This window comes from Tursiops truncatus, chromosome 16, assembly GCF_011762595.2.
Source record: "Tursiops truncatus isolate mTurTru1 chromosome 16, mTurTru1.mat.Y, whole genome shotgun sequence".
NCBI lineage: Eukaryota > Metazoa > Chordata > Mammalia > Artiodactyla > Delphinidae > Tursiops > Tursiops truncatus.
The window spans coordinates 80,313,654-80,326,536 of NC_047049.1; the positions used below are offsets into that span (position 1 = coordinate 80,313,654).

At 47.5% G+C, this 12,883-nt stretch overlaps 1 protein-coding gene across 6 annotated transcripts in view; it reads right to left on the reverse strand.

The window, feature by feature from the left end:
* Positions 1 to 12,883, reverse strand: part of DISC1 (DISC1 scaffold protein) — a 342,719-nt gene that overhangs the window by 197,280 nt on the left and 132,556 nt on the right. For all 6 annotated transcript variants that reach the window (XM_033842010.2, XM_073793660.1, XM_073793662.1 and 3 more), the window contains exons 7-8: positions 7,434 to 7,488; positions 2,499 to 2,601 (exon numbers count right to left, since the gene is read on the reverse strand). In XM_033842010.2, coding sequence (XP_033697901.1) covers positions 2,499 to 2,601; positions 7,434 to 7,488 — 158 coding nt within the window. The remainder of the gene's footprint in view (positions 1 to 2,498; positions 2,602 to 7,433; positions 7,489 to 12,883) is intronic.

Genomic DNA, 12,883 nt, shown 5'->3' on the forward strand with positions numbered 1-12,883 from the left:
CAGACAGACAGACCAGCCTGCTAGTCCCAGGAGTCCTGGAAGGGGACCCTCCAGCCCCAGCTGCCACCCCCTAGCTGACCCTCCCACCCCCTGCCCAAAGAGCAGGTTCACGAGCAAAATAAGTGACTGGTGACGTTTTAAGCCACTAAGTCTTGAAGCAGTTCATTACGCAGCAATCACTAACGAGGACAGATGTTGGCAACTGAAAGGAGAACGCGGCTGCTACAAATCCTACAGCCTGAGGCGCTGACTTTGGGACCAGGTGGCAGGCCTCAGTGAAGCCTGAAAGGAAAGTAAGAGAAGTACTACTGGAAGCCAGAGGAAAAGGGACCCCTATAAGATAGTGACAGAAAGTCTGGTAACATTATCAGCGAGGCAATATAGAAAACAGTTCCTAGTGAAGTTCACCACACAGCCAAAGAGATTTCCAGGCAGGATACAGAAGTGGCTTCTGGTCGCTGCCTGTGATGCGGTGCAAGAAAAGGGAGATGAGTCAGAGCACATACATTTAAATACAAAGGAGCCAGGACTTCATATTTAAAATAAAAATAAAGTTTTGAAACAAAACTGTTTCTTATTCCCCGTCTCTGCAGAGAGCAGATGATTCTCAAATGAAGAAAAGACCTCAGTCCATAGATCAAATCCAGGATGGGAGATCTAGAAACTTTCAGACAGATGAAAGGCCCTCTAAGAACCTAAGGGTATCCCATTAGATCCTCTCCATTCAATAGGGCTTCTGAGAATCTCAACAGCATTGTCCCAGCACCTACACAGAGAACCCAAAATAGGCCTCACTTGGAGAGGTTTGTGGTCGTGGCTTTTGTCTAGTGGAGTGAGGGTCCAAAACATCGGCACCACCAGCACCCTAAGGGAGGCACCTTCTCCCTCCTCGGGCCTTCCCTGCTGTGGAGCATAGCTCGAGAGGAAACAGAAATCGCATTACGTGTGGAAGTTAACGATGATCAGCCTGCCGCTAGCCCAACCCATGCGGCAGCCCGTTGACTGAAAGTCCTGTTCTCCAAGGGGCTCAAGAGTGACCAGGAAATAGGGGGGTCGGGAGGTGAGTTCCCACCCCAGTTAACTCCCTCATCCGACTAGGCCTCACCAATTTCTCAGCTGATCTAAGAGCTACACAGAAAACCCAGGCCCCGTATGCAAGATACCATGCTAAGAATTTTCCCTGGGATCCTAACAGGAAATCATGCACATGTGAGAGCGGGTTCCCCTTCTGCTCCAATGATGCATCTCCGCCCTTGGGCTTAACACAGACACATCCACCTGTATTCCCGGGAAAGATACATTGATTAAGAAAGGCAAAAACCCTAACTCAGAAGCAAGGCTGCGTTCAGTCTTCTTTTTCCCTCTTAGCAAGTGGGGCTGTAATTTCAAGTACGTGGCACGTGAAGCTGTTGACAGCCAAGTCCCACATTCACATGCGCGTGTTCTGCGGGTTGTAAATAACACGCGTGACTACGCCGGGCACCAAACTGCTCGTTAGCTGCCGACATTCGTTGTTTAATGATCTGAAAAGCAGAAGCTGCCGATTATTGTATTCCTTCTTAAAATGCCACTTAAAACCCACACATGTAATTATTATACCTTTTCATTAAATTTTTATGCTTCTTCCGAAGCTGATGAGCTGTGGATTCATTCAACCTATACAGCTCAGAATCCTTGGAGGCTGTCATTACGTAACTGGGTTAAGAATCCATCTCTCACACCTGGACTCTAGCCTCCAACCTATCACCGCTTAGCTGATGGAGTGAACTTCCCCAGAGGACACACCCCAGGGCCTCAATCTCCCCCTCTGTTCCTCAGCATTGCAGGATCTCTCCCTCCTACTTGATAGAGCTGATGTGAAAATAAAATAAAATAACCGATGCAGAGGAATGTTCAAAAACACTGTTCAGGTGATGGAGTGAGATCCTGTTTTCAGAGGCTTGTGTCTTCAGCCGACCGATTAATGGGAAGAGATGTCCCTTAGTAACTGCCGGCTTAAGGAAGGAGAATAATCCACTGAGTTCCCTCCAAAAATCTATAATCTGTGACTAGATTGTTACGCTGAGTACCTCAGTTTATCTCCTCTTACCACTCCTTCCGCAGAGGAAGGGGCTGATCGCACCCGATAACCCTCACTGAGCTTCTCCAGATACACATGAAGCTGTAGAAACATCGGCTAGAATTGTATGGCATCCAGAGTATCTAGTCTCTAAACTCTTAAAGCAACAGGAACTGCAAGTCCAGACTACGGCACCTACACGAGTAACTATTTTATATGATGTGTGCATGTGTATTTTTAAGAGCCTCATCCCTCCCTTATAGGGAGAAGCACGCTGCCCATCTATCCCGTGGGTTGTAGTGAAACTCCCCAGAAAGGCTTTGAGCTGTTGAGCATGACATCAGTTACAGGGAGAATGTTAATCCAAGACAAGATACGGACGCGGCGGTTGTGATCACTCGCTCCAACTGCCTCCCATGGTCCCTCTGCCCCCAGGTACCTGAGATGGCAAGCGCTTTGGCTTCAAGCAACGCCGGCAGTTGGGTTTCAATATCGTTAACTTTCTTTCTCAGGGCACTGCAGAGTCTTTCGCTCATACACACCTAGAGGGAGAGAGACAGCCATGAGTCATCATGTATTTACGTAAAAGTCAGAGGGCAACAGAGCGCCAGACAGATTCCTGAGTTTATAAGTAATAAAGGGGGTGATAAAGAGTAACTGGGGACCTCCCTGGTGGCACAGTGGTTAAGAATCTGCCTGCCAATGCAGGGGACACGGGTTCGAGCCCTGGTCCGGGAAGATCCCACATGCCACGGAGCAACGAAGCCCACAAGCCACAACTACTGAGCCCATGAGCCACAACTACTGAAGCCCATGCGCCTGGAGCCCGTGCTCCACAACAAGAGAAGCCACCGCAATGAGAAGCCTGCGCACCACAACGAAGAGTAGCCCCCGCTCGCCACAACTAGAGAAAGCCCGCGTGCAGCAACGAAGATTCAACACAGCCATAAATAAATAAATAAATAAATTTATATTTAAAAAAAAGAGTAACCGCAGGAGAGTTCTTAAAAAGCAAGCAATGCATAAAGGAAGGAAGGAAGGATGGAAGAAGGGAAGGGAGGGAGGAAGGGCTAAATAAAGCAGGCACTGGCATATTCCCAGCATAGATCCTACAGCTCTCACACACCTGAACACAAAAATGAGATGCCCTCACACAACAGAGCACAACCACAAACTAAAAGAACTCAAGCCCTCTGCCTGCTCCCTCCCAGGGCCTCTGCATTCTTACTCCTTCCTTCTGAGTGGCTCAGCTTGGCCCTGGTGACTCAGTTCACTCTGCCCTGGGAAGAAGGGCCTTGCCGGCTACCCACAAAAAAACAGCAAGCCCTCGGCCCTCCCTCCCCTTCCACCTGTCCCCTGCGGGATGTTCATCCACAGCGCTCTCTCCAGCTGACACACTGTCTGTCTTCCCTTGTTTTTTTATTGCCTTTCTGGGTAGGATACGTGCTATGGGAGCAGGGATTTTGATCTGTGTCTAGCACGTAGTAGGCAGGCAAAAATGGTACACAGACGTTACAGTCAAGGGCAGAGCGTTCCCAGTCGACGTTGTCTGATAATACTCGAGGGCAGCTACTTGCTGGGACGTCAGATTTGCAAAAAGAGACAAGTAGATCTCAAGGAGGTTTGCAGGTTTTATCATTTCACTTCCTACATGTTTCTTGTTTTTTAAAAAAAAAACCAAAAATCTTAAATCTCAGTTTCTTTTTCGGTCATTTTGTATCTGTTCGAAGCTAAACTATCACAATTTTTTTCTTTTATTTAAAGCAGAAACCTCATATTCAATTGCTATCTATACTCAGGTTAATGAGCTACCTAAAAAAACCTCCAGTGCAACAGAAGCACAGAGCACAGTTGAGTAACAATGAACACATATGTGGAGACATTTCGGGGGGGGGAGCCCACAAAGGACGTTACCTAGAAGCATCCCTCTTTTCTTGCTAACAACCTTAAATTCCATTCCGACACCAAAATTAACCCAGTTGGGTTCACAGAGCCCAGAGAAAATGTAAAACGTCATCTCCCCAGAAGTTTCCAGATCTTGCTAGATACCATCAACTTGAAATCCTTTGTGTACCGCAGACTGGAATGGAGATTGTTTCTAGAAGCAACGCAGACCTCACCCCCCCCTGCCTAAAGTGTGACACCATTTCCCCCATGGCCTTCAACATGTTCTTTCCCATTAAGCGGCTGTAATTTCCCACATCTCTTTATAAAACTTACTTTCTGGGTGAAGGAGACGGCGTGGAGGCCTCTACCCCAAAGCTCGTACCAGGAGAGCTGGGCAACCATCACCCAAGGCCATTCATCTGGAGACCCCCTCTCAACAGTCCTGAGGTTTGTCAGGGTGTGTCAGGACACCCGCCCCGGCACCAAGTCTCATGGGCTCAAGGCCAGGGACGGGCACGGCCCCTCGCATTGGTCTAAGCCTGTCACCAGAAGTCCCAGGACATTCTGTCAACTCCGTAACACCAGCCACAATTGTGCCTCATCCAAGTGCATCCAGTATTTCTGGTTTCAGCTCGCAGCCTCTCTTAATCATAACTGGGTCCGTTCCTCTTTTGTTGAGCAATCTGTCACTATTCATATGAAACCACCTCTAAATCTTCTTATTAAATTGCAATGTACATTCCTTCAGGCACGGCTGGATGTAATCTAATATCTACCAACCTCCGGATACCCCATTTATTTCCAATGCTTTCTTCCATCTCATTTATCCCCTAATTACCTTTGGTTTGGGGAACCCGTAAGAGTTGAAAAAATGTAATGAGTGGAAGGCAGGTGCCAGCTCTCTTTGAGGAAGGATTTGAAAGAATATCAGATTACTCTGTCTAAGTCACTGAAGAAAGAAAACTGGGCCAAACTGCGACTTTTACCTCAAGGTCACCAGTCCAGAGGGGAGAGAGAGTTGTTGCGTGTGACTGGGCGGTTTTGTTCTAATTCTCTGTAGACTAACATATGCCCCCCCCCATACACACACGCATTCATGTATGTGCACGTGTACACACCCACCTATATACACACACGCGCGCGCGCACGTGTGCCCCAGAAAATCTGCATCTCCTTTCTAATTCCAAATTAAATTGGACCCTGAGGAACTCATTATCAAATGGAGCTTTTAAGTTTACACTTTAAAATCTTAGGCATGCATTCCTTAATTTTATGGAAAAGCAAGGGAATTGTAAGTTTTTGTAAACGTATTAGAGAAAGGGTGCGAACGAAACAAACCACTTCTGGCATCTGAGCCACAGTAGCTGGAGATGATCGACAAATCCCAAGGTCGTGTACATATGCCTACGGGTGTGTGTACACAATATAAAATGTCATAGAAAGCACACACAGATAAACACCATCTGTGTTACATATTATGCACACCTGCACCCTCACTGCTGGGACAGAGACTCATTTGTGTTACACACACAGTAGGGTCTGATGCTCAGTAAACCCAAACCCAAGAGTCCTTCCACATATGAATACTACACAGAAATTAGGACACACCTGATAAATGGCACAGTTTACAGCAGGAAATTCAGGAGGACACCGCCACCACCGCCCCCATCCCAGAAGCTTTGGTCTCGCCTCACCTCCCCACTGGCTCCACCTCGAGGTCACAGTGGCAGCTAGGGCACAAATGCCAGTGGGCGACATCACCGTCACTTATAAGGCAGAAATTCAGGCCTGCTCTCCAGCATCCCCTCCTGCCTCGTATAATAAAACTGGTGGGGCTTCCCTGGTGGCGCAGTGGTTAAGAATCCGCCTGCCGACGCAGGGGACACGGGTTCGAGCCCTGGTCCGGGAAGATCCCACATGCCGTGGAGCAACTAAGCCCACGAGCCACAACTACTGAGCCCGCGTGCCACAACTACTGAAGCCCACGTGCCTAGAGCCCGTGCTCCGCAACAAGAGAAGCCACCGCAATGAGAAGCCCGCGCACTGCAATGAAGAGTAGCCCCCATGCGCTGCAACTAGAGAAAGCCCACACGCAGCAATGAAGACCCAACACAGCCAAAAATAAAATAAATTAAAAAAAAAAAGTTTAAACAAAACTGGTGAACCAAGCCAGTCGTCCTTGACCTGCAGCTGGGCAGGGGGCAAGGTCTCAGCCGTGCTCAGCCTGGGAGCCTGAGACAAAGCCCTTTCCCGAGTTCTGCCTGCGGATTCAGGTCCCCGCACGGCCTTGAGTCTCGTCCTGCCCTTCCTCTCTGGGTAAGCACCCCTGGGCGGTTCTCTGGTTCTCCAGGAAGGCAGGGCGGGCTTCAAGCATTCCGCGGTTCCAGGGCCCAACGCAGTCCAACTAACTGGCAAGACAGTCCTCACAGGAAGCTCTCCTTCCATGCAGGGCAGAACTGCCCATCAAACTGCTGCTGTGTGATTTTCAGCAAAATCATTTAATGTTTTTTTCAGAAACAAATTAGACACAAACACTGGGAAAAGGACCAGAGCCGCTGTGGACATTTTTGCCAACAACACATCCCCCATCTCGGCTCAGCCAGGGTTTCCAAGACCCCAGAAGGTCTTCCTGCTCTGTTCCCCGGGGAACCGAGAACAAGAAAAGCTTCCTTCCAGGCCAGCAGACTCTTGTCTGCTTTGCTCTCCGCTCAGAAACCTGTTCTTTTCACATTTCAACTATCTTATAACCGCCCTGGTTCCCAAACCTAACACAAATCATTAATGATTAAGACCTAGCTCTCAGCCTCACCTCTACTAATAAGTCACAGGGTAATTGATCCTACTTCACAGTTTGGCAATAAGTCGGGTGGGGTCTAAGTATCTCTGCAAGGAAGGGTTTTGTTTTGCAAACTGTGGTTTTCCTAACTAACCAGACACAGACTATTTAAGTGAATTGACGACGTGCTCCCAGGGAATAACGAAGGAGGCCTCTATCACTACACAAACCAAGGTCTGAAATGAAGTAGATAGCAGATAAAACAGGCAAAATGATTTTGAAGTCCATTTAACTTTGAAAAACAAAAGATAATCATCCACTATACCACTTCCCGTCTGTTTGTGAGAAACCTGAACCCTGCCCTTCCCGAAGGAAATGTAATTAACTGCTCAGTTCACTTCCATCCTGGAAGCCTTTCAAGCAAAGGCATTCGACTGCACTGCACGGTAGCAATCACCTTCCCTTCCCCAACACTGCAGCTCCTGCTGAAGCAAAGGCCAAAGCCGTCAGTCCCCAGGGCCCGCAGTCAGGCCCTCCACCACGGGAGCAGCCCTCGGCCCTGGCTCTCTTGGCTGGCTCATCGCTTGGGCCTGTAGGATGGCTTTCCCAAGTCTGTATTTTGTCCAGAGCGCAGGTGTTCTGTGACATGAAATTAAGTCAAAAGGAAACTTCAGAGACTCCTTTAGAAAGTGGGCATGGAAAGGTACTTACCTTAGCAGTGATCTCCTTAAGTGACAAGTTGAGGGATTTTATCCTTTCCTGGAGGCTAGAAGAATTAGAAAGAGGACATTGGTCTTCTTGGTAACAGTTCAGTCCCACCACATGTAGGAACACTGAGAAACAGTGAACCTTGCATCAGCCTAATGGCTGAAGAAGTACAGTAGCAAAGACAATGCCAAATTGGTTCCATTTGACTGTAATTAATAGGTTACTAAGAAGCAGATTTTTCCCTCCCTAATTATTCTCTACTTAGGCTGGTATTAAAATCTGTTATCGTTTCTATAGTGCACTTCTACTGACAGAATGAACAACCCAGACGTGCTCCTGGCAGCAAAGGATTAAATTCCATTCCTCCAACTACCTTCCAAGAAGGATGGTCTACACAGGGTACTGTTTCACAGGCAGGTAATCCAGGATTATCTATTTGGGTTTACTGTGCAATTCAACCAATATGTTTTCCCCTGCTTCTTTTTTCTCCTTAGCACTATGCATCTTCACATATTTATTTACTCATGGAATTTCTCTCTTCCCCCTTTGGAATAAGAGCTCCACAATTGCGGCAACTGCCCACATCCCCTTGTGTCCGCTCCTGTATCCTCAGCGCTTAAAATAATTCCTGGAGCTTACAGATGGGCGCTCAGTCAACATCTGCAGAGTGAACGAATGAACAAATGAATGAATGAAACTAACACTCAGACTTTATTCCCAGCGTTGTTCTCTAAAGGAGAAGAAGTATACGCGATCATCTATAACATAAGCTAGATGGAAAAGTTACGATAAGGGGAATAGAAACCCAATACTAGAATCAAACTGCTACATTAGAACTGTCACAGGCGGCATACAGTCCCCAAGTGAGCAATAGGACAATAACTTGTGTAGCGATTTAGAAAACTAGGGGATCGACGGGAAAGCTCCCTGGAAGAGGTGGAAAGTGAACTGGGCCTCAAAGGTAAAGGAGGGAGAGGGAAATTTCAGGAAGAGGAATCCAAATGGCCAGAGGTTCACAAGGGTGAATTGTGAGAGATAAAGGTAAAAAGGGGAGTGATGGGGGCAGGGACAGGAACAGGAGGTCTACCTGAATCTATGATGTTTGTTTATTTAGGAAAATAAGTGGGGAAAATGCTAGTATTTGTTTAATCTCCATGGTAGGTAAATGAGTATCTGTCATATTTTTCAAAGTGTCTGGGATATTTACAACTCAAATAATTTTTAAAGGAATATAAAGGACTATCCATCGTCAGTATTGAATGAAGGCTAAGGAGTTCTGAGCTTCAGCCCACAGCCAATGGGAAGTCATACCATTTCTGAGCAGGAGAGCAATAGGAAAGAAACGGGGGTTTGTTCTGGAAAAGTAATGGCATTTTGATCAGCGAAATGCTGTACACCTGAAACGAACACACTAAATCAACTATACTTCAATTTTAAAAGTAAATTAATTTAAAAAATAATAATGATAGTATCTTATAAATAGGCTTTCCCAGGCACACACAAAGACTGGCTCATGTGTCAATAATTAAGACAAAATTAATGGCAACGTTGTTCCAAGCAACAATGTGAGAAGGGATTCAGAGGAAGAAACACTGAGTGCGACAAACCAGGCAGGCACCTTGAGCAAAATTTGTGAGGTCTAAGGGCTGTACAGTGACAGAAGTCAACAAGGAAAGGAAAAGCAGTGAGGGCATCTGATCTAGAGCTCTGCACTCATCCATTCCTTCACAAATGCATTAACTCTCCCCTTATCTATAGGGCACCTTCTAAGTTAGAAACTTGCAGCATAAAGACAAGGCTCTTGCCCTCAACTCCTCAATGCTGCTAGATGGGAGGCCTCCTTCAAAAAAAAAGTTACAGGTACGAGAAGGGAAGTGGTCACTTAGTTAACCTGTGAGCTGCAAAAGGGGAAGGTCAGGTTTTCTGGGGTCTTGGGGGGTGTCAGAAAAAGCTCCTATGCAGGGGTTGCAAAGTATCGGAGCTAGGTTGCCAATTTACTGATTGCTGCCAATTTCTTCAACTCTAAGAACTGGTTTTGAATGTCATCACCTCCACCAATCTGTGATTTCTGAGCACAGGCAAGCTCATTTCATTTGCAAATGCCCTGAAACTGGTGCAGGTACATTCTGAGCAAAGTCATCCCCACTTTAGACCTACATTCAGCAGAGGAGGGTGTCCCAGGGAAGCTGAGGTCAGCCCAGATGACAAACCGCAGGGCACATGGCAGCAGATTTTTCTGAATTCAGGAGTCGCGGTATGACGAAAATCAGTGTGATCGATGGGAACAGTGGGATCCCGCCTGGAGAATTCTAGACACTGGCTGCGTGGAGATTGGGTCTTTTGAAGGGAGGTAGGTCTGAAGGGCAGGCTAACGTCTAGAGCGGGGAGCTGAGCAAGACGCTGGAACTGCTGGGGAGAGATGGGCAAAGGATACCCGAGATGGGCCCCGACTGATTCTAGTGGCAGCACCACTCTGCGCTGGTGCTGTCAGGGCTCCAAACTTGGGCAGAAATGCACAGCCTTTGTCAGGCTCATGGGAGTTCATTCAACTAACGCCTTCTCAATAAACGGTTTTCCACAAAATTGATCCTATATTTAATAGTATCTTTTTTTAATGTGGAATCTAAAAAAAAAAAGATACAAATGAACTTATTTACAAACCAGCAACAGACTCACAGACTTAGAAAACAAACTTATGGTTACCAAAGGGGAAAGCTGGAGGAGATGGATAAATTAGCAATTTGGGATTAACACATAAACACGACTATATATAAAATAGATAAACAGCAAGAACCTACTGCATAGCACAGGGAACTCTACTCAGTATCTTGTAATAACCTATATGGTAAAAGAGTTTGAAACAGAATGTATTGATATATATGTATAACTGAATCACTTTGCTGTACACCTGAAACTAACACAACATTGTAAATCAGCTATACTTCAATAAAAAATCAATTAATTTAAAATAATAAGAATAATAGTATCTTATAAATAGGTTTTCCCAGCCTCACACATAGAGACACGTGGAGAAGACGGTCATTTACGAGCCAAAGAGAGATGCCTGGAGCCGATCCTTCCCTCACGGCCTCGGAAGGAACCAACGTTGCCCACGCTTTGATCTTGGACTTCCAGCCTCCAGAACTGTGTTTAAGCTCCACAGTCTGTGGTCCTCGTCATGGCAGCCCTAGCAAACTAATACATGTGGGATTTTCCATTTTCAATAATACGGTTAATCACATGTGTTATTAAGATTCTACACGCTAGTGCTCCAGGGTCCAAAGAAAAAAAGTATACACTGTGTGGCAGCCACCGGACGACAGGAGACAAGATGCCTCTTCTGTTTGCTTCAGACTAATAGATGGTTTCATTTTCAACCCACCCAAGTGGGAGACTGAGAGCCCCTCCAACCACAGAGTGTAAATATTCTTGTCTTATAGTGTAGGCGCTAAAGACTACACAGGTGGCTATAGGAAAGTTGTATGTGAGAATGTCTTTGAGTTTTTAAAAAAATGATTATGGGGCCATTGGGTTAGTACAGAAGCTCACAAATGCCTTAGCTTCAGGTTAGGTGTGCAAAGGGGCTCCCATAAATCCTCCTGCAATATCACAAGAAAAACACTCCCATGGATGTCGAAAATATCAATAATAAAACATTCGATATGGGGAGGGACAGACTGCTTTCCAGCAATCATGAGAAGGCAAGTGGAACTGAAGTCAGTCATAGTAACTAATCTAAAGACTTGGCCAAGGGCCAGAACGAGACATTTATAGGGAAGCGTATCAGCCAGACGATTTGGGTTCAATGACTCAGGGTGAGACACAGTTCTGAGGAAGAAAGGTCCGACCAGAGGAGCACCTCTGCTGCTGCCATGCTGGCCTAAGCCACGGACACCCTCCTCTGAAATGCCGCAGTGGCCTCTGAACTGGTCCCCTGCTTTTGCCCTCACCCCCCTACAGTTTATTCTTAAGCCTGTAGCCAGAGCGAGAATTCTCAAGCACCGCAGTGCAAATCCCTTCTCTAATGCACCCAGGTAAAGCCACATCCAACGAGGACCAACACGGCCCATCTCCCATCACCTCTCTGACCTCGCCTCCTACGACAACCTCCTTTGCTCGCTCTGCCCGGTCACAGAGGCCTCCTGACGTGCCTCGAATCCACCTTGGCTGGCGCAGACCCCTCTGCCTGGACGCTCGACCGCCCCCGACCTAGACACATGCCAGGCCAACTCCCTCCTACCTTCCAGTCCTTCCTCTACTCTAACCCCTCAGGGAGCCCAGGCTGACGACTTAAGTGCATCTAAATCCCGTCTCCTAGGAGTCCTGCCCACTTTGACCTATCTGATTTGGATGGTTTCTTTTCATAGACTGTGTACGGGCTGAATTGTGTTAAAGTCCTATGTTAAAGAGCTAACCCCCCATATCTCAGAATGTCACCTTACTTGGAAACAGGGTCACTGCAAATGTAACTAGTTGAGACGAGTTGCTAGGGTGGGTCCCGCGCCCATATGACTGGCGGAGAATCTGGATTCAGAAGCACACGTGGAGGAAAGACAGTGTGAAAAGACACAGGGAGAAGATGGTCATCTACAAGCCGAGGAGAGACTTGGGACAGACCCTTCACTCAAAGCCCTCACCCACCGTCACCTTGATCTTGGACATCTAACCACAATAAACATCTGTGTTTAAGCCACCCACCTGCGGTACTTTCTTATGGCATCGCTAACAAATTACTACAGACTGGCGAGGGAAGGGAGACACGTGGAGAGCCAGAGGCTGGAAGTAAGGTCCACGGCTGTGCAGAGGGCACCCGGAGGTCTCAGCCTGGAGCCCACCTCCAGCCGATGCTAAGTGAGCCCTCACTGCTGATACACTGCTGAGAACAGAGGGTCACTCTACAAAAGTCAGTGACTGTGCTTAGAGCACCTTGCTCATCTTCCTCAAAAGCCTACAGCTGCATTGGGCAACTATTCGGTTACAGAATCCCATGTCCTAGTCCAAGAGGGACTAACTCTTTACTCCCTGTTTCTCCAGATGCTGTCACTTAGGGAAGCATAACTCAAAGGCTCATAAGACACTTGAACCCGTACTCTCTCGCAGTAATGCTTTCAACACCTCTCACAGATCCAGGCAAGAGAGGCCTCTGCCTGATCTCCTTAATCCTGGAGTGAAGCAACCCCAGGGTCAAAGGTACACACCCACCCGGAGCTGCTCCAGGCAGCCGAGACCAGAAGTGCCTCCCCAAGGGCTGCGGGCCTGCTTCCCGCCAGGGCCTCTTCTCAAGGCCTTGCTCCCAAGGGTGGCCCACACTGCAGGGGTCAAGCACTGGCTACCTGGAAGGTGTGGACAGTTCTTGGACATGCAGGCCAGGGGTCCCGTCACGGTGCGGGACAGACCTCACGATGGGAAGACAAGTCAGGAGTTCCACTGCTCTGGGCCGCGATGTCAGGGGG